Here is an 18,719-nt window from a genome sequence, read left to right as displayed (position 1 = left end):
TAATTTTCTTTGTGGCATATAATCTGTAAATTGTTTCAATGTAGATGAGAAATTTGAGGCATACAGGTGCAACATAGGATCACACTATGTGGTGAAATGGGAAGGAGGGCATGGAACAGGGGTCTCAGTACCACAGCCGGCTGCTTAACCATTACAGCACTCAACAGTAACAACTTATTTTTATATCTATCTATGAAAAATGAACGGTTGATGTGTCCAACAGATAATTAGTCAATAATCAAATTGCCACAAACCAAATACCTTCCATTACAAACAATTCTCAAAATATTCCAATACAAACAGGAAAAGATGATTCCAAATACCATTTCAATAGTGCTTTTTCAATCGGAAGCTCTTGCGGTGCTTACCTTAGTAGACGGCGGATGCAAATGAGCCAGGACCTTGTAAACGTTCCAGTTATTCTGAAAACTCCTGCAAAAAGGTAAACAATAAATAATTAATGTACTTTAGGGCAAAATATGGAAAATACTTTATCAACTGTGGACTGTCAGTTAACAAAAACACTGATTTAGTCATTTAATACTTTCTGGCAGGAGTATCATTTCTCATGTACAACAAATTAATACAAAATCTGCCCATTTAATAGTCTAAATTACATACAAATATAATCATATAAATGTAAGCATAAAAGTGATTATATAATATACATAATTTAGAATTATTACTGCAGAGGTGCCTAGAAAAGTGCTTGAACTGTATATATTGTGATATGATTGTTCATAACTTCAATATGTTTACTTGGGTTATCAAGTCTTTTGTGTCCTTCATTAAACTGCTTTTATTGAACTCCTTTCTGGTTGTGTAGGGCTGAGGAGGTTTCCTACACACAATTGGATGATATCATATTGTAGTTTAAGAGGCAAAGGATAGCTTCATGTGAGGCCATGTAGGCAAACCCTAGTGAACCCATGTGCTGTTACACGACATTCAGATTGCCACAGGCTAGAGGGTGGTCAGAAAACTAGACCATTCCTATTGGAGCATGACCCAGGAGGATTTGCAAATGGTTGACCTTTGTCTGAAATGACATGGAGAATAAAAAACAAGGAACTCTAATCTGACCAATGAGTAAAATGCAAGCATTTCAAACATCAATATTTTTTTTTTGTAATGGCGGAGGAGCTTCGCCCCACTGGTCAGAGTCAGTCGCAGAAAAATAAAATAATATTAAAACAATATTATTTTATTTTTCAGTGAGGGGCTCTGGCAGATGGTGTGTGCGTGCGGTGCGGGGCGGGCCGGGCCATTACAGGTAGGAGTGGTGGGCACTTAGAAGTGCGCATGTAGGTTTGGTCGGCCGTCTCAGGCCGGCCAAACAGACATGAACACTTCTGTTTCTCCAACCCAGCTGTAATCACAACCGGGTTGGAGAAAAGTTGCAGGCTCCCAGGCAGTGTCTGAGCGGCAGAGCAGGCCGCTCAGACCAATCCTGGTGCTGCTCTCATAGCATGAGAGCAGCACCAGGATAGCATGAGTCTAGATTGGGTGAGGAGCCTGTGCCATCTCAGAGACTGCCAGGAGTCAAGCACTGCGGCAGCCGTTGGGACAGCAGCAGGTATGTTTTAAAAATATATATATTATTTTTTCCCTCAGTTCCCGCCCCCGTCCTCCATTTTCATTGTGCGGCGGCCGCCATTGAGACGTATCATCTTGTGCCATTACCTCTGGAAGATGTCACATCTCGGTTATATTAAAGAAACTATATATCATGGAGACATGTTCTCACAAAAGTCTGTCTCAAATGTCTAGCCATACGGACTGCAAACAATGGCTTCTGCAAACAGGGTGTTGTGCCTGTAACAACGCAGTTTCAATGCCAGGATTTATTTGTTGGTTGCTTGCATAGCTTAGTGATATCACACAGGCAATCTTCTCCTCTCATGCAATTTTAGATGCAGGGGAAAGCAGCAATATCTTACCACTCATGCTTTTGAAGGTTCCTCCAAATAAGCCACCGAGAAAACGGGTGTTTTCAGTTTTTAACTGTAGAGCCAACACTGTATTGCCTCGGAAACTGGGTATATATGAGGTTTTCACATACATTCTTTAGGGGCAGCTTGCATACTGGAGCTCAGACTGTCTCATTTATAGTTTGACAGAGGGGACATCTGCCAAAATGTGGTGGATGCCCATCTCGCTGTATTGAGAGTACCACTTGACATCAGTGCACTTTTCAGGGGCTGTCCTGCATCTGTAAAACTCTAAATAAGGCATTTTTGGGTTTCGCATCAAGTTCTACTGAAAGCACTCCTTTCACATATATAGTCCATATATCTATAAAATCGATTTTAACTGCACTTTAATGTCAGTGAATCTCAAATATGGATCGCAGGCAATAAAGGGCAAGTTAAGGATGACTTCAATGTCCAAAATATGGCATATGCAGCACATGTTTTCAGTAATAGTAGGCTTAAAATGATACAAACTTAACTTCCTACACAGGGACTATATTGACAATCAGAGGAAGCAGGATATTCGGGACGGGTTCAGATAAATGGCTCAGATTACCACATGATAAGGGACTGCCCATTTATAAACAAGGATTTGTCCAAAATAGTTGCATAGATAATGGACCTGTAGACACGCCAGTGATGTTGTCCCTTGAGTCATGCTTCCTCTGGGTGTTACCACATGGAGGAAAGGGGAGGTATAACAGTGGCTCTATAGATCTAGCACTAGTATTAGCTAAATGCAGGGTAGCAGTGAGCTGGAAATCTCCAGATGCTCTCTCCAAGTCACTATGGAGCTCTGATGTGGTTGAGAGGGTGGCAGCAGAGATAGCAGTACCATGTTCTGTCACCGAGAAAATAGCTAAATGACTTAGACTGAACTAAAGTCAGGGCCACTGGTATTATGCGGCAGGGGAGCACCAAATTAGGCAGCAGGGTTGACTGAATTGTGAGCTAGAAAACAGTAAGTATGCAGCGTGATGCTGCACATTTTTTCATAGGATTACTTCATTATTCTATCATTTTACTCATGGTAATACTGTCACTGCATTAGCACCAGTTTAATAACCAAATACAGATATAAGTAAGTGAAAGGAAAGATGACCGGTTAACTTTTGCGAAGGGCCTTCCACTGTGCGGAAAAACATATCACCCTGTTTTAGTAACTTTTGATCTGTTTGAGCTAGAAACTTTATTTTTGTTCAAATCTGCAGATGCTGCAGCAAATGATGGTTTATGTGGCAAATCAGCAAATCTATAATTATGAGGAAAAAAGCAGCGATTGCTTAATCGCATAATTACAGTGACCTCACCTATAGCAGAGGCATTAATGAATAAACCTGATGATAAACCAGAGAGTAAGCTGAACTGCCTCACAGTAAAGGCCACAGAGATACACAATATATGAAGTGAATTGAGAAGGAGAACTGGGACATGGGACCCTCAGATCATTGGCAATTGTAAAACCGGGGCGGGAGAAGGTAGAATGCAGAGATATCCGGTTGTTCACTATTGAACAATCATAAATCACTGTGTACATTGTAAGTGAAATGTCACCCTTGTGGGCAGTTACTTGTACTGAATTGTGTGAAAATCTTTAATAAAATATGATTTTAAAAGTATGACTTCATTGTCTCCCTGGAATTCATCTATATCATGCTGTCGTTGTGATACAATAAACCTGCCGAATCATGGTATTGTATGGCAACAGATCTTGACGAAAGGTGATGAATTGTGAATTTAGATCGCAAAATGCATGGCCACTGATATTCTTACATAGGGTGAGTCTGCTGTCCCAGGCGGTGAATCAAATAGGTAGCAAGGCAGTGGTAGAGCATTGGTGTGAGTATGACTACAGGCTACCCTATCATCCAGAGGTACCATGATGCGATATCCAAGCATCTTATATGAATGAAGACAGTGATCGCCAAATAGGTGAAAATTTATACACACCATTTTCTTTAGCGTGCAATGAGTGTGCGTCCAGTGTGAAACAGCAGGAGTGGCACCAGGGAGTTAATTTACCTAGGTCTGGATGAAAAGCCAAAAGGGGTATGGCTTGAAACATGTCGACCTCTTAGCAAAGCAGGTGCATATCATCCTCCTCTCCTAGTTCCCCCTTTTTAATCATATTAACTAGAGGCCAGAATAAATAGGATACACCTATTAGCCAGGTATTTAAAAGATACACTCCAGCACAAACCCCCCCCCCCCCACTCCCATTTTTTAACACCGTCACCTTTATCATTGCGTAGTGCTGCGGCATAGTCCGTAGGTCGCAACACGCCCCTCTCCATAGCGGAACTGGCTAGAGCCGATGAAGAAGCATGCCACAAAGGGGCAAACCTAGTGGGTGAGGGTTTTACAAGGAAACTTTGTTTTCTCCAGTGGAGGGTTAGTCTCCTTGATATAGCTGGATTCTTATTTTGTGTTGCAATACTTGTTGTGCAGGAGAAACCTAGCATATCCTCTCACTCCCCCGCTCTTTTTTTGATTCATAAGGTGAGTTTGCCTATGTGAATGAGATATTATGCATTGTAAAAATGCGTACTGTTTTTAAAATAAAACAGACTTAAGAAGTTGGGGAAATTTGCAGGTATGTAGGGTGATACTTCCATGCAGAGAGTGACTGACAACATTTTGCGGCTGCTGCGTTCTCCACTGCAGTTCAGTGTGTTCAATCAGCATTCCTCTTCATGGTTATCTTTTTTGAGTTTCTTACATTATTTCTGGCATTAGGCTAGGAGTTACCTTGCTTCTGTTCCGCGAACCTATTTTTAAGGTTCTAGAACAGTCACCCTGTCTTCAGTCTGAGATCAACGACCATTGAAAATTCCTGGGTAGAGCTGCCATTGCAAACCCTGATGGGAGTTTTTATGCTCCTTGAATGCATTCTATGGCTTTGTGCCATAATATACTTACAGCAAAACACACAAGATGATGGACGGAATGCTGCACATTGGCAAAACATTCACCCCCAGTCACAGATCTGGGTTTAATCCATCGTTATTTTGCTCACCACGCCACCCCAGTTCAGACATGGCCATATGCAAATCAGTCTTGACCCTGTGCCTCATGGGAACAGTCCAGCCCGAACTGCCAAGCCATGTCTTCCCTGGACCGGAATCAAGCATCCTAGGACCGGTTTCGGGGTTTCACCCCTCTTCAGCCAGGATAACTTAACTCCAGTGGCGTAGTGAGCACAGGACCCATGTCTGGGCATACCATTCCCACATAGGGCGAACAGCAAAACACACAAGATGATGGACAGAATGTTGCGCAGTGGCAAAACATTCACCCCCAGTCACAGATCTGGGTTTAATCCATCGTTATTTTGCTCACCACGCCACCCCAGTTCAGACAAGGCCATATGCAAATCAGTCTTGACCCTGTGCCTCATGGGAACAGTCCAGCCCGAACTGCCAAGCCATGTCTTCCCTGGACCGGAATCAAGCATCCTAGGACCGGTTTCGGGGTTTCACCCCTCTTCAGCCAGGATAGCTTGACTCCAGTGGCGTAGTGAGCACGGGACCCACGTCTGGGCATACCCTTCCCACATAGGGTGAACAGCGATGGATTTAGGCCCAGATCTCTGTACTGGGGTGAATGTATGACATTGTTCTGCATTCTGTCCATCAACTGTTGTTTTTCCATAATATACTTACCCCAACCTTCAATTTGGAGGTGCTGGTCCCTTTCAGAGGCTGGTGCCCGAGAGGTTTTTCTCTGCCTTAACTTTCCCTGTTTTCCCCGTGTTTCCTCATAACCCGACATCTCAGTGTCTTGTTTTTCCTCTTTGGAGCCGAGTTATAGATTCCCCTATGCAGGTAGATTGACTTTGTAGTTCTATCCTTCTGCCCATGACAGTCGGACAAAAGGAGGGAAAGGAACTGTATAATGAATACTCGCCCAGAGTGTATGTCTTCAGATAAAAAACAATATTTACTAATTAACTCTAAATTCTAATTGAGAAAACAAAACTTGAAAAACAATAGACATCAATATGTTTATTTAGGAACTCTCAGCTTCTTAATAACATATCTCCCTATCGAAAAATAGGAGGCAATAAAAATAATTATTAATGCTCAAGAGAAAGCGACGGATGTTTTGGTAATACTCAAACAATTAAATTTCCAATGTGAAATTGCGTTCTCTGAAAAATTGGTGGACCAGAGATGTGAAGGTGAGAAAGATTCTACGGCTCAATTAGTGCAACACTTCGATGTGGAACAGGAAGCATCAATATACTAATGCATGGGACCGCTTGATTATCTTAATCATCCCACGGTGTGGTGCATTCCCTTGTTGCACTTATGTGCTAAGATTTCACTGATTGCAGCCATGACTGTTCTGTAGTGCACAACCTACATGTATAGAATGATCTCCAATGAGCAACTTGAAGCACCAAATGAGAAATAACACTGCCTTAAGGCAGTAGGACTCCAGTGGACCACTGTGTTGGCCACCCTACTGTAGGGACTGCTATCTGCAAAGTGGAAGTCTGCAATCTGCGGGCGTGCGGAGGGCAGTATTATCGGATTCTGAGCTGTAGTTTTTCCTTATGGTCAACAACGCAAGGCTGGAAGAAGGCAAGGAATGCCTCTTCCACCTTTGCGTCCTCTAGGAGAAGACGCTGTGATCTATTGAGGACTCTTCACCACAACACACCGATCCTTGCAGATGGACTATCCCAGATGGACCACAATAATGGTGTCTAAGGAGCCTTGACTAGGGCAGAAGCACCACAAATAGAGGCCAGTTTGTTACAGCTTCTGAGTAACCTGGTTGCTTTACACCGGGAAATACAATGAAGACAACCCTCACAAGTGTCAAATTTAGAACTGTGAAAAGCAAAAACATTTCGAATATCAGCTTGAAAAGCAAAAAATTAGAAAGGAATTTAGATCAAAAGAAAACACATTGGTTTCCATTAAGATTTTCAAACTTTGATAAACATTTTGCAAAATGTTGATCACATTTGCAAACCAATGAAAATAGGATGGAGCAGGGAGAGGTGTGTGTCAGGTACGCAGTAGCGGAGAGGGAGGAGAGATGTGTAGGGGGCGAAAGAGGTCTTTAGATTTGCAAGACCTTAAGTAAAAACAAAGACAAGCTAGAATGTGTCTTTTAAAACGCCTTAATCCCTTACTGAACCAATCAGACGTCTGTACTTTAATAGAATCTACTGCCATTTCTAAGACTGAATAGGATACATGCACTCATAAGAGCTTCTTGATACTACTCTTTGACACCTACAAAGACTGACCATGCTACAAAAGACTTGGCTCACATAACACCGATACTGACAGGCATGCACTGGACACCGCTGAAGGCAACCATTAAATTCAAACTTGCATGCCCTACATTTAAAGCACTAAAACTGCAACAACCAGTTTATGTTCGATTCGGACTTCGTGTCGCTGGAAGAGGGAAACGTTTCAGAAGGTGACTTCTTGTCTTAATTCTACACTGACTCTGCTGCTTCGAAGTCATTCTCAGGTCTGCCCCATCACTGGAACTCTACTCATGAAATTCTAACGTGTCGAGAACACTGATCTATCAGAGCAAAAACTCAAATGACAGCTAGTTAAAACTAACTTAAATATGGAATTAGCTTTTTTACCTCCACCAAAAGAGGAAGGGCAGACACACATACGTCTGTTTTCCTTATTTTTTCCCTCTCCCTAAGAATGACCAATCTCCCCTCTTATTAACCCATACACTGCCTTAATCTCTCTCAGTTCAAAATTGAAAGTTACAACTGATATAGTTTTCTTAATGTTATTTGTAGGCTGAGGACATTGTGCCTTCCTATTTTTACTGCTTGCTGTAAAGCACAGAACACACTGCGGGATAAGTAGTCCTACTTTTAAAACGCAAAATAAACAAATATAGTGTCAGACACAGTTACCGGACATGCCAGAGGGCTCGCCGTGCCGGGGGTACGCTGTTGAAGAAGACCCAATCGAAAGTAGCAAAAAATTAAAGAACAACAATACAAACACATTTGCAATGCTGATAGGCAAAGCTTATAAATGCACTGTCAAGCCAGACCTAAAATTCCATGTAGGTTAATGGCTGCCCTTCTCCCTCCTGTGCTGCTGCTGTTAGAGAAAAACAACATAAAGTATCTAGTTATCTAAGACACTTCAATAGCATTACAATGTAATGTGTGTGCCCCTGAAATTTCAACCACATTCTGCCAGATAAACACACAAAAGGATCACAACTGCGTCGAGGGAAAGCACTTTTTTGTAAAAGCACACAACCTCTGCCCAATCAAAATATGTGCTCCCGACTCTCAACATGTGGGCGGAGCCAAAGCCCCTCTTCTGGTGGTTCTCACATAATCGTGCGACAACAGCTCGGCTGTCAAGTCAGACCATTAAAAAGAGGTGCTAGAGTACTAGATATCATGGGAGAAGTCTCAAACAAGATGACTGTACAACAACCCAGAAAATGTGGTGCAAAGGGTCGCTCAAATAAATGCACAAAAAATGAACGAGGCTAATAAATTAAATGAAAAAAGAAGCAGAGCCAAACAACAAAGACCTATTTGGATAAACAGTTTCAAACTTTGGGAAATTTATATATTTTTTTTTTGTAAATCTTTTTATTAAAACCAATTCGACAACATGGCCTAGTATCACTGAACCATACAATAAGGGAAATTTATATTTATCGGTTCGAAACTTTTCACTTCCTAATGTGAACGGAACATTTTTGACTTTCCTTGAAGCATATGAAGTTTGTAAGATTTGATTTGTTTTAGCTAGATCTGTTAAAACATCTTTGATGGTTGCTGCCGTGGCATTAGGAGGAGTCAAGCTTTACACATCAAGTATAGTGCATGATTTGTTATGCCCTTATTTTGTTTATTAAAAGTAATTATACAGCGCTTAGACACATGGGCAACGGAGCTCTTTACAAGAAACAATAACTACTGATAGTAAATAGGTGTAGCAGCAATATTGCAGGTATGGTTGCATCAAGACTGCTTGGTGCAGTTTAAACAGATGGATTTTTAGGATCTTTTGAAATAACTGCAGGCTAGGAATCACTCTTAGGTTCTCGGATAGCTAGTTCCAAATTCATGGTCTTCGCAGGAAAGAAAAAAGTTACCCTGTAACCATCTGTTTGTAGCGTCTAGTACTGCAGCTTTACATGCTCTGCATACTCCTGCCATCTAGATTTGGGCTTGCAAGTTGTGTTTTTCAGAAGAAAGACTTTGGAGTTACTGTATGAAGTGTGACTCCACCTCTAGTTGGCAATGCGCATGGTCACCAACTCCAGGTTAGTTTGTTTTTTGCACATCGGGTGCAAATGATATGGAGTGGCAAGGGAATGTAGCATGGTGCACATGTGTATTATGAGAGGAAGTTAATTAAGAAGGAAGAGATCTGCAAATACAGCCACAAACTTCAGTGGACGAGCATTTGCACATGTGAATCTAAAGCGCAACACACTACGAACAGATGCTTACAGGGTAAAGCAGTACTCACCTATAAGCATTGAATACCCTGTGCATGATGCAGATGTCTGAAACTAAGACCGTCAGAGTGTATGGACAAACCTCGCCTGTTGACAGGCTAAAATAGCCACACATTAGTGTTTGATGAAAGTCTGTTGGTTTGACCAAGTGGATGCTTTACCCGTCATTTAGCCGGATATTGCCAAGGAAGGCCATGGTTGCTGCTTTCTTGCATGTAGAGTGTGCAATGGGGGTAACAGGGAGGGCTCTTTTGGCTTTATGATAGTAAGTGTGAATACACTTAACTATCCAAGTAGCAATACCAGTCTTAGAAATAGTCTGGCCCTTGTAGGGTTTGGCAAAGGCTACAAACAACTGGTCAGATTTGCGGAATGTTAGGGGATGACAAGGAGTCTGCTAAAGGTTCCATAAATAACTTGAAGAAAATGGGATTAAGGGCAGATCCCTGTGGGATCCTTAGGGCGACCGCAGTTGGCTTGGACAGAGATTAGTTGACCTTGACTCTTTGGGATCTGTTATGGAAGAATGAAATAAACGATTGAAGGACGGTCCCTGATAACCCCATCCTTCTTTCAAGTAGGATTAATAGATTGCCGCGTTTCACAGTATCAAACGCAGACAATAAGTCAAGTAGGATAAGAAAACACGCTTCATTCTGATCCAACATTTATAATATATCATCCACTATGTGTGTGAGTGGGGTTTCAGTGCTGTGACCTTGGCGAAAACATGGCTGGTATTGGTCAAGGAGTTGGTAATCTATGCAGTTGTAGAGTTGGATCTGGACACATTTCTCAATAAGCTTCACCAGAATGGGAATGCTGGAGATTGAGAGGAAATTGACTTAGCAATCTGGCATTTGTTTTTTAAGATGAGGGTTATCTTCCCTACTTTTAGGCAGTCGGGTATAGTGCCTTGAAGGAGCGAAGCATTTATAATATTGGTTCAAAAAGGAAGGATAGACAATTTGATCTCTTTAAAAATATTCAGGGGTAAAGGGTCGATGAAGGGATTGGAAGTTTTCAGCACTGTAAGCAAGTAGTTCATTTCGCTTTCCTTGAAGGGACTGAATGTGTGCCAGTAGGCATTTATTTTGGGGGGGATGCCCAGGGTGACCAACAGGAATAGCAGACTGTGAGGGATGCGGAATGGTGAGTAAGGTAGTTGGCAGCAGCTCCCTCATTTTCTGCAGCTCATTTTCAATAATTTCGTTTATTTGCAAGAAGAAGGAGTCAAAGTTTTTGCAATTTGGAAGCTTGTTGGATCCAATACCGGGAGGGTTGAGTTGGTTGTTGCATTGTTGCTCGACAATTTCAAAATGTTTTTGTTGTCGATTTCTGGCTTGGTCAAGTTGAGTTCTAATGAAGTTAGTTTTCGAATATCTGATTTTTTGTTGTAACTGTTCCTCACTGATCTTAATCTATTCAGGTGCTGCGTGAATGGTGAGGATCTCCAGGCTCTTTCTGCTAGTCTCAAATTGCGTCTTTCAGTATTAAAGTTTCCGTTAAACCATGGTTTAGAGACTTTGATGGATATGTTTTTTAGTTGTAGGGGGGCGATCGTGTCAAGAATTTTCAAGATGGAGATTGCAGTGCTCTGTAGGGTCATGCACATCCACCATGGCCACCTGGGAAGTCAGGGAATTGTTACTGATCGCAGATAGGTCATTAGGGTACATTCTGCAAATTTAATTTGGATTTGCCGAAATCTTCCCAGTCAGGTGTGAAAAAAGTGTATTTTCTGCCTCATGTCCAGCTCCTTCTGCAGTCTTTGGAGGATAGGCTGCTCCGAGTCATCAGAGCTGGTTCGTCGATGGGGTCTTTGACGTCGATGGGGGCCTTGGAGTGGAAGATTACTTGATCCCCAGCATTGAAGGGGCCTTCCGCTTCTAGAGGAGTCGAGGAGCATACAGGATCTTGCGGCTCGAAGGCCACAAGTGGTCATTGCTCTTGGACAGGAGCTTTGTCAGCTCCAAGGCTGACTGAAGCCCAAGGTGGCAAAGGATTTTGTTCGATGGCCACTGGTTGTGGAGGTCGAAGGTACCTCCTCTTATTCCTCCTGGTCTGAGTCACCTGATAACACTACCTCTGGACTGGCCGATGATTGGTAGAGCTAAATGCTTGAAGGGCCGGTGCCTTCACCTTCCTCGATGCTGAGAGGGGACTGTTCTCTGAAAATATTGAGTGCATCGCCAGGGAATTGTTGATGTATTTTCTGCTGGGCGCAACACCTCTCCCATCGGTACTGTAGGATCTTCTTCGACTGAATGGTGAGGCAGGCTTTGGATGTGGTACTGTCAGGGGAGAGGCAGAAGTTTCAGACATCGTGCAGGTCAGACCACATATTCTTATCATGGCACTGGGGAACCTCCACAAAGAAGTAATCGAAGGCGAAGGGACATGTGGCACCCAAGAGGGACCGAGACCCTGGTGGCTGCGAGTTGATAGATGGGCATCGGTTTTCGAAGGGTGTCATGAAGAAGAGCGCAGACGACAAAAGTTTTCCCCAGTTATGGGTCACAAGTTTAACTGTGTGGGCCTCAAATAAAAAAGTGGAACATGTCAATCCTCAAGACCTATTGGTACACTTACGGATCTGATGGCAGAAAAAAAATATATGAAGTCAGCTGCCACACACATTGCTAACTGGGGAGTGAGGTCACCCTCCATCCCCTGACTCCAAAGCCTTTCTTCCAAGAAAAACAACCTGCAAACATCCGAGCAAACCACCATATAGCAGGAGAATGCAGAGCATGTGTATCTACAGCAACACTTGCTAATACCATGGCTTTTCCAGTGTCTTTGTCTTTTTAGTTTTTCCCTCACCCTCTGAGGTGTGCAGCTTGTCTTTGAGGTAGCTGAGGAGGCTAAGACGTGTTGTTTATGTGTGATTCAGGCCACATTAAAGTCAATTCTGGCTTTTAATAATCCCAGAGAGAAGTAGGAATTGAAAATATTTATATGTGCCCGAATGAGTTGCCTCCCTGCATAAAATGCAAGCTACACAGCTTTCTTGTTATGGTATCAGAAGCTGAGCTTTACTGCCTCTGTTCCCAAAACTGAATGGTGTTTTCAAGCACTAACACCAAAATGAAGCTCTCCAGTTCTGGCACCTGAAACTCAGATTTGGAGCACTGGTACCAAGGAGGCAATGCTTACAAGAGTCATTTATGCAGCTCTTCTGGCTATCTTTAACACAGGTTATGAGGTGACTTACCTAGAAGTTGCCCTGACACCTGAATCCTATACAGTTTGCAATGGGGCCGATTACAAGTGGCACAGTAACTGGGCCACAATTCCTGCAGCCAGTGATCACCAGTAACTTGGGTACCTGTAATTCCAAGGTGCGGGAATAACTCCTGCATGTTGTTCAGCTTTTCTGTGCAGTTTTTCACCCTACCATTTCACCCCCTTGAGTTTGTGTAGAGTCTGGGTGAAAAACTCCTGATCCACAATGTATTCATGAATCTTGTGACCATTACAAAAGCCATCTGGATTACTTGTGCATTCTAAGACACAGATTTTCAGAATCATGCATTTTAACCGTGGTGTGTACTGTTTTATGTAATTTAGCGACATAAAAACAGTCAGGGACTTATTTCTCTCCACAAACAGAAGCTTACCTTTCTGAAAACAAAAGATGTTGTGATAATTTCCTGTAAAGACCAAGGGTAAATTCAGATTTAGTTTAATCTTACCTGCCTCTCAGATTAACAGCATCTTCAAATCGTTTCTCAGTCATGGCTTTCGTGACATCTTTAGTCTGCAATAAATGAAAAACAATTAAAAAAAATCACAAGTTGATATAAACTAATTTAGCATATTCCAAAGTAATTTATGATCTTTTCAGAATATATATATAGTGTTTTTTAGAAAACATAAAAATAAGAGTGCTACAGGAATAGACCTCTGCAATAGCCCAATGAGTTTAATTCTCAATGAGACATTCAAGTGATTCAGCCTAGTTTGATACCACTGAAAAGTGCGATTAGCATGTTGGATTGGTTGGAAATGGACAGTTCAACTAATTTGTATCCTCAAGACCTCATGATAAGGGTGCCAGGTGAAAAAAGGCTCATCACAAAACAGAATGATAAGCAACTGCTTGCAAATATTTGCAGACTCCTACAGAGAGGGGTCCACACTACAGGTCACCGGCACAAAAAAGGTTGAAGAGAGGAGTTGGCCTAACGGCTAGGGCGCTCGACCTGGGGAACTGGGTTCGAGTCTCGGTAGTGACGCTGAACATCCTGTGATTCTGAGCAAATCCCTTAATCTCCCCGTGCCTAACAAAAAATGAATGTGTGTCCTCATGTAACGTAACTAGTGCTATGTAAAGCGCTCTGACACCTGATTGGATTCGGGTCAAGTTCGCGCTATATAAAACTCTGCAAAAAAAAAAAAAATTTGAAACAGAACCTTCCCTCTCAGATAGAGAGTGGGAAGACATCTAGAGTAGGGGACAGACTGCAAAGAAGTCGTCCTATCAACTGTTTCATATTAGCATTACACACACACCTGAGTGAGTACACACTTGGCATCCCGTGAGATCAGGAGACATTTGGGGACACTGTGGGGAGGTGGTCCCACAAATTTCCTATGGGGATGTAAACAGCATCGCTATTGGCGGGCGGTGCTCTCCAACAGCAACACTATTTAATACCGATATTCCACAATTCCCCACATAGATCTTCTTAGGTCTCCCACATACACAAACCTTCCCGTTGAGATCTGCAGGGTTTAGGGTCAACTCCATTACTCTATGTGCAGCTGGGCAGCAATTACAGTCTAATGAGGGAAGGAACAAGCACAGGAATATGGGGGCTAGCTCATTAGGATTTGGGACTGCTAGGCATGGAAAAACTGTGGTGTGGCCTGGGGAAATATGGGGGCAGTGTATTGGTTTTCTTTCAACAGAATTTAGAGAACTCATCTGCCTGCGTTATCTCAGAGTTCTTGTATAACACAAACTCACAAAAAATAACAGACTAGCAGCTCACCGAGCAGACATCCCATGGCTTTGAAGAGAATGTTGCCTGGAATAAAATTTAAGAGTAGGAAGTGACAAATAATAGCACATTCTCAATTACCAGATCGGATGGGGTGTGGGAGGATGGTGGAGGTTGTTGATGGGTTCATTACATTGTTTATGTTTATTAAAAGAAGCACTTTACAAAAGTGTTGTCCCACCGGCCAGTTGATGTAGGTAGGCATTTGTAATAACCTCTTTTTAAAGTCAATAAAAAGATTTCAACCATATGGGTGCCAGGGACAATGATCCGGTATTACCTCATCCAAAAGTATCAATACTGTGCTATCAATCATTATGGGATGCTGGAATGCCAGGATTGTCCCTCACAGGTGGTTTTAAAAAAAAGGAAATACTGCTAATATGGAAGTACAATACATCTATTGTACTTTCTGATTCAGTCGCAAACTCCAATTCCAGTCGACTATGGAATCACAGGTTCTTCGGAATGAGGACTTCAGTCGATGGTCTTCTCTTCAGATTTCTTTCTCTCAAAAGTCAAAAAGATTGAATTTCATCAGTTTCACAAGGGTCTTATATCGTGGGATTGCTCCAAAAGTAGGTGGACAATGTAGTGAGCATATTGAATATATGATTGGCAAACATAGGCACTTTCTATGGCTAAAGATCTGAATGGCCCAGTTGGGACTAAATTAGAGGTGCTATGGATCAGATATGCAGACGGTAAACCATGAAGAGGTTTGTGTGTACTTAACAGGGCATTTGGAATCAGGCCTTCTCTGCAACATGTAGCCAGCATTTGATGCAAAGGCCTATACAAGCATGTCAATTTGAATTAACCGCGCCATTGAATTTTTGGCTTTATGCAAAAGGGAAATAAAAACATAAAAACATAATTGCAGCTTTCAACAAAGGAATCAACTCAGCTATTGTGCTGAAACTGGCAATGTATAAACTTGTCAATATTTAACAGTGTAGGTATTTAATTTACTTTGATTTACCAATACTTATACTGACAATGATCATATGTGCCAAAAGTAGGTCTGAGTGGGTCTGATCATGTCAAATTCTCAGGATAACCACAAAGTAAATAACTGCCACTAAGTATCAAAGTATATACGTACGCTCAATGTGAATTTCCTAAAAACCAGGCAAACATCCTCCACTTGTGGCCTATCGTTTGCCACCCCTGTGGTTGGACTGGGGTGCGCCATGTGTGATGAACCATGCGTTACTGTAGGTGAGATTGCTTCCTCACTTAAGAGGACATACAATGAAGCTAAGATGATAGGTGATCTGAGAGGCATTCAGTCCTTGACTCCAGTGTGCATCTCAGAGGTCAAATCAACTCTGGGTTAAATATGCCTTGATTGTGTCATTTGACTGGTATCCTTGGATTAAAGGCTGCAACCACCATTTATATAGGCTGGGATGCAAGAAAAGGAAAACAGGATATGAGTGAGGGTGCGGAAGGACCTTGAGTTCCAGCTACCATAACAGAAGTAAGATGAAAGCTAAAATCAATCCTATTAAGTCTCTAGCCTCATCTAGCTAAATACCATGGCTCTTCCTAACGAGACTCTCAGTAAATCCTGAGTCAGCTGGAAGAGTAGTTACTGGTTAAATCGCGTTTGCAAGTCGTGTGGAAGAGCTAACCTTACGAGGATCTTTCCCTGCACAGTTTTCAGCAAGAAAAACCTGGTGTACTCCTTGCCCCGAAGCAATACCCCTTTTTGGGCTGTCCCGCACCTGTCATTGTCCATGTGGTGTTTTCACCTCCTGCAGCAAACACACCATTCTAAATAAGTCTCTGAATAGAACACTATACTCTTAATCAGGTGTGTTCAACGTTGCTAATGAAGGCCACAGTCAGGGTATCCACATAATATATAAACCTAACAATGGATCTCAATTGAATAATATACTTAACCAGCAGCCACGCCGAGTTTCTGGCGTGGGCCTAGCGCTCATGCACCAACAATGGACACCCCTGCTCCAGATGAGGCACCCGTAAATAGGCTCAATGCTCTAGATATGTCTTTAAAGAATTGGTAATAATAACAATGTTCTGATGGGACCTCCAGGTGAGACTTTCAGAACTGAGCACAACTCTGCTAGAAGGATCCCCGGAGCCGGCCTTGGAACTTTCAGTGAGGCCTCTAGCTCTATGCATAATACTTCACATGTCCTCCAGAACTATTGTCTTTATGGCCTCCAGATGTGGCTACAATAAGCCAGATGGGACCCCGCAGAATTGGCACAATAATGCACACTACTACTATGGATGCAGAGCCGGACACAATAATACTGATGAGGACTCCAGAACTAGACACAAAATTCCATAATAGGCTTCGAAAACTATATACAGTACTTGGGAACACCAGAACTGGATTTCATTATGCTTGATCACCTTTTAATGTCAAGAATCTCTCCATGTCAAATTGTAATTAGCATCCAATATCACTAAATGTGTTTTTAAAATTTGTCATAGTTTTTGCCTCAAGAAAACAATAATGGTTTTTTTGGAACGTGATAGCTAAGGAATAGCTTCTACAATTATATTTCGAATTACTTTTGAGTAGCGTACAAGCAACCCATAGCAGCGGAATACAACAGAGGGTACTGCTGCAAAGATTATTAGGGGAAGGAGTGAGCATGTGTATAAAACATCTGTGATACCTAAATACCATATGCACACTTCCTGTGGCTGAGGTACTCGCTGTGACTTAATACATGCATTTACTGTCTCACCGAGATGAAGTTTAAAAGATCCAACAAATAGTAAAAACCCTGGATTGAAATCCACAAAGCAGGTTACCCCTTCGCCGAGTACTCCCTACATAGGCCCTAATTGAAAGTCAGTTAGGTTTAGGGGAGGCGATATTGTGTGACCTGAAAGAAAGTTTTGTATTCCGACACCTAGCACTAGCTAGTATGAGTTAATTCCCACAGAATGAGGAATAACCACGCATACTTGCTTTTTTGTGGGAGAGAATGTGGTGCACGAGACGGGGTTGAAGGGCAATAGGGGACACTGGTGTGGGGCCAGGGGGAAGGGGTGTTCTGTGCTTCTTTGGTGTTGGTGGAGAGGGTCCAGTAGGATCAAGCGATTTACAGCTCAGTGTTAAAGCACCTCGGGATTACAGGTATGGGAACAAGGAGCTAGTTATAATTAGGAGGCGTGTGTACCACCAGGGTACTGTGGAAATATGGATTTTTCTGGTCAGTTATGTCCCCTATCTTGGACCCCAACGGTTCCATGTGCATGTCACAAGTACATGTATGTTCCCTCCAGTTCCAGTTATGAAGACGCAAATACATGTGCGTCCACCGTCAACATGTCCTTTGACAGATCCGCCATGTATAGGCCGGATATCCCATTCCTAAATATGAAAGGCCATCGGCTTTATATGGTTCACTTATGCCACTTTTCAGTCCAGGCAAGTAGGCCCTGATTCTGTCATCAAAACTCCTCTTGCCTTCTGCCTCTGAAAGCTCCAGCCCGAGCCTGCATCTGTGACCATGAACTTTGTCTCATTCTCTGCGCGGCTCACGAAGCCTGACATCAGCTTACTCTCTGCCAAGAACTGTATTTCACCTTCGAATTATCTGCCTCCCCCTCAGCCGATGCATTCCTGCCTAGTAGTTTAAGTAAACATTCTTCCAGTTACCAAGCAAAAAGGCCCATCTTCTCTGTCCTCATGCAAGTAATTCATAGCCCTGTTACCATGGAATATTCCTACCCCCTCGCCTTTTATGTAGACACTTAGACGCTTGTACACGCACGCACAGTCAGTATAGAATAGATTCTGTCCGAGAGTCCCTCTTTTATGGATAACATAGTTCTTTAAACATAGGATGTTAGATATGATTTGGGATTAGGTTGACTTGACTCCCCAGACTTCTCGTCTCCACATATAGAGCTAAATGTCAAGTCCCCGTCACCCCCTAGTTACACGTCAATTACACGTCATACTGCTGCGCGCGCATCAATGCCAAGTATTATCTTATAGATCCACCTATGTATTACATCATAACCAATCATGTTCCTTTTTACTCATTATTACACCCATTTTCGGTTACGCAGACCAAACGTCAATGTCCTTATCAATTGTTACGCCTACTGTATTCACTTCATTATAATGTATGTACTATAAAAGTTACTTCTTGTCAATAAAGTATGTACTTCACTTCCTGAACCCCCGTGGTGATGGAACTTGAAGCATCCGATTATAATCGATTATTGGAATAAAGCCCATTCCGAAACT

At 42.4% G+C, this 18,719-nt stretch overlaps 1 protein-coding gene across 3 annotated transcripts in view; it reads right to left on the bottom strand.

The window, feature by feature from the left end:
* The window catches only part of LOC146856404 (ATP-dependent 6-phosphofructokinase, muscle type-like), a 334,110-nt gene that overhangs the window by 49,938 nt on the left and 265,453 nt on the right, over positions 1-18,719 (bottom strand). For all 3 annotated transcript variants that reach the window (XM_085654532.1, XM_085654533.1, XM_085654531.1), the window contains 2 exons: positions 13,160-13,224; positions 369-432 (listed from right to left, as the gene is read on the bottom strand). In XM_085654532.1, coding sequence (XP_085510658.1) covers positions 369-432; positions 13,160-13,224 — 129 coding nt within the window. The remainder of the gene's footprint in view (positions 1-368; positions 433-13,159; positions 13,225-18,719) is intronic.

The sequence above is a fragment of the Triturus cristatus genome, chromosome 4_1 (assembly GCF_964204655.1).
Source record: "Triturus cristatus chromosome 4_1, aTriCri1.1, whole genome shotgun sequence".
NCBI lineage: Eukaryota > Metazoa > Chordata > Amphibia > Caudata > Salamandridae > Triturus > Triturus cristatus.
Note: the sequence above shows the minus strand (reverse complement) of the source record. Positions and strands in the feature narration are given on the sequence as shown.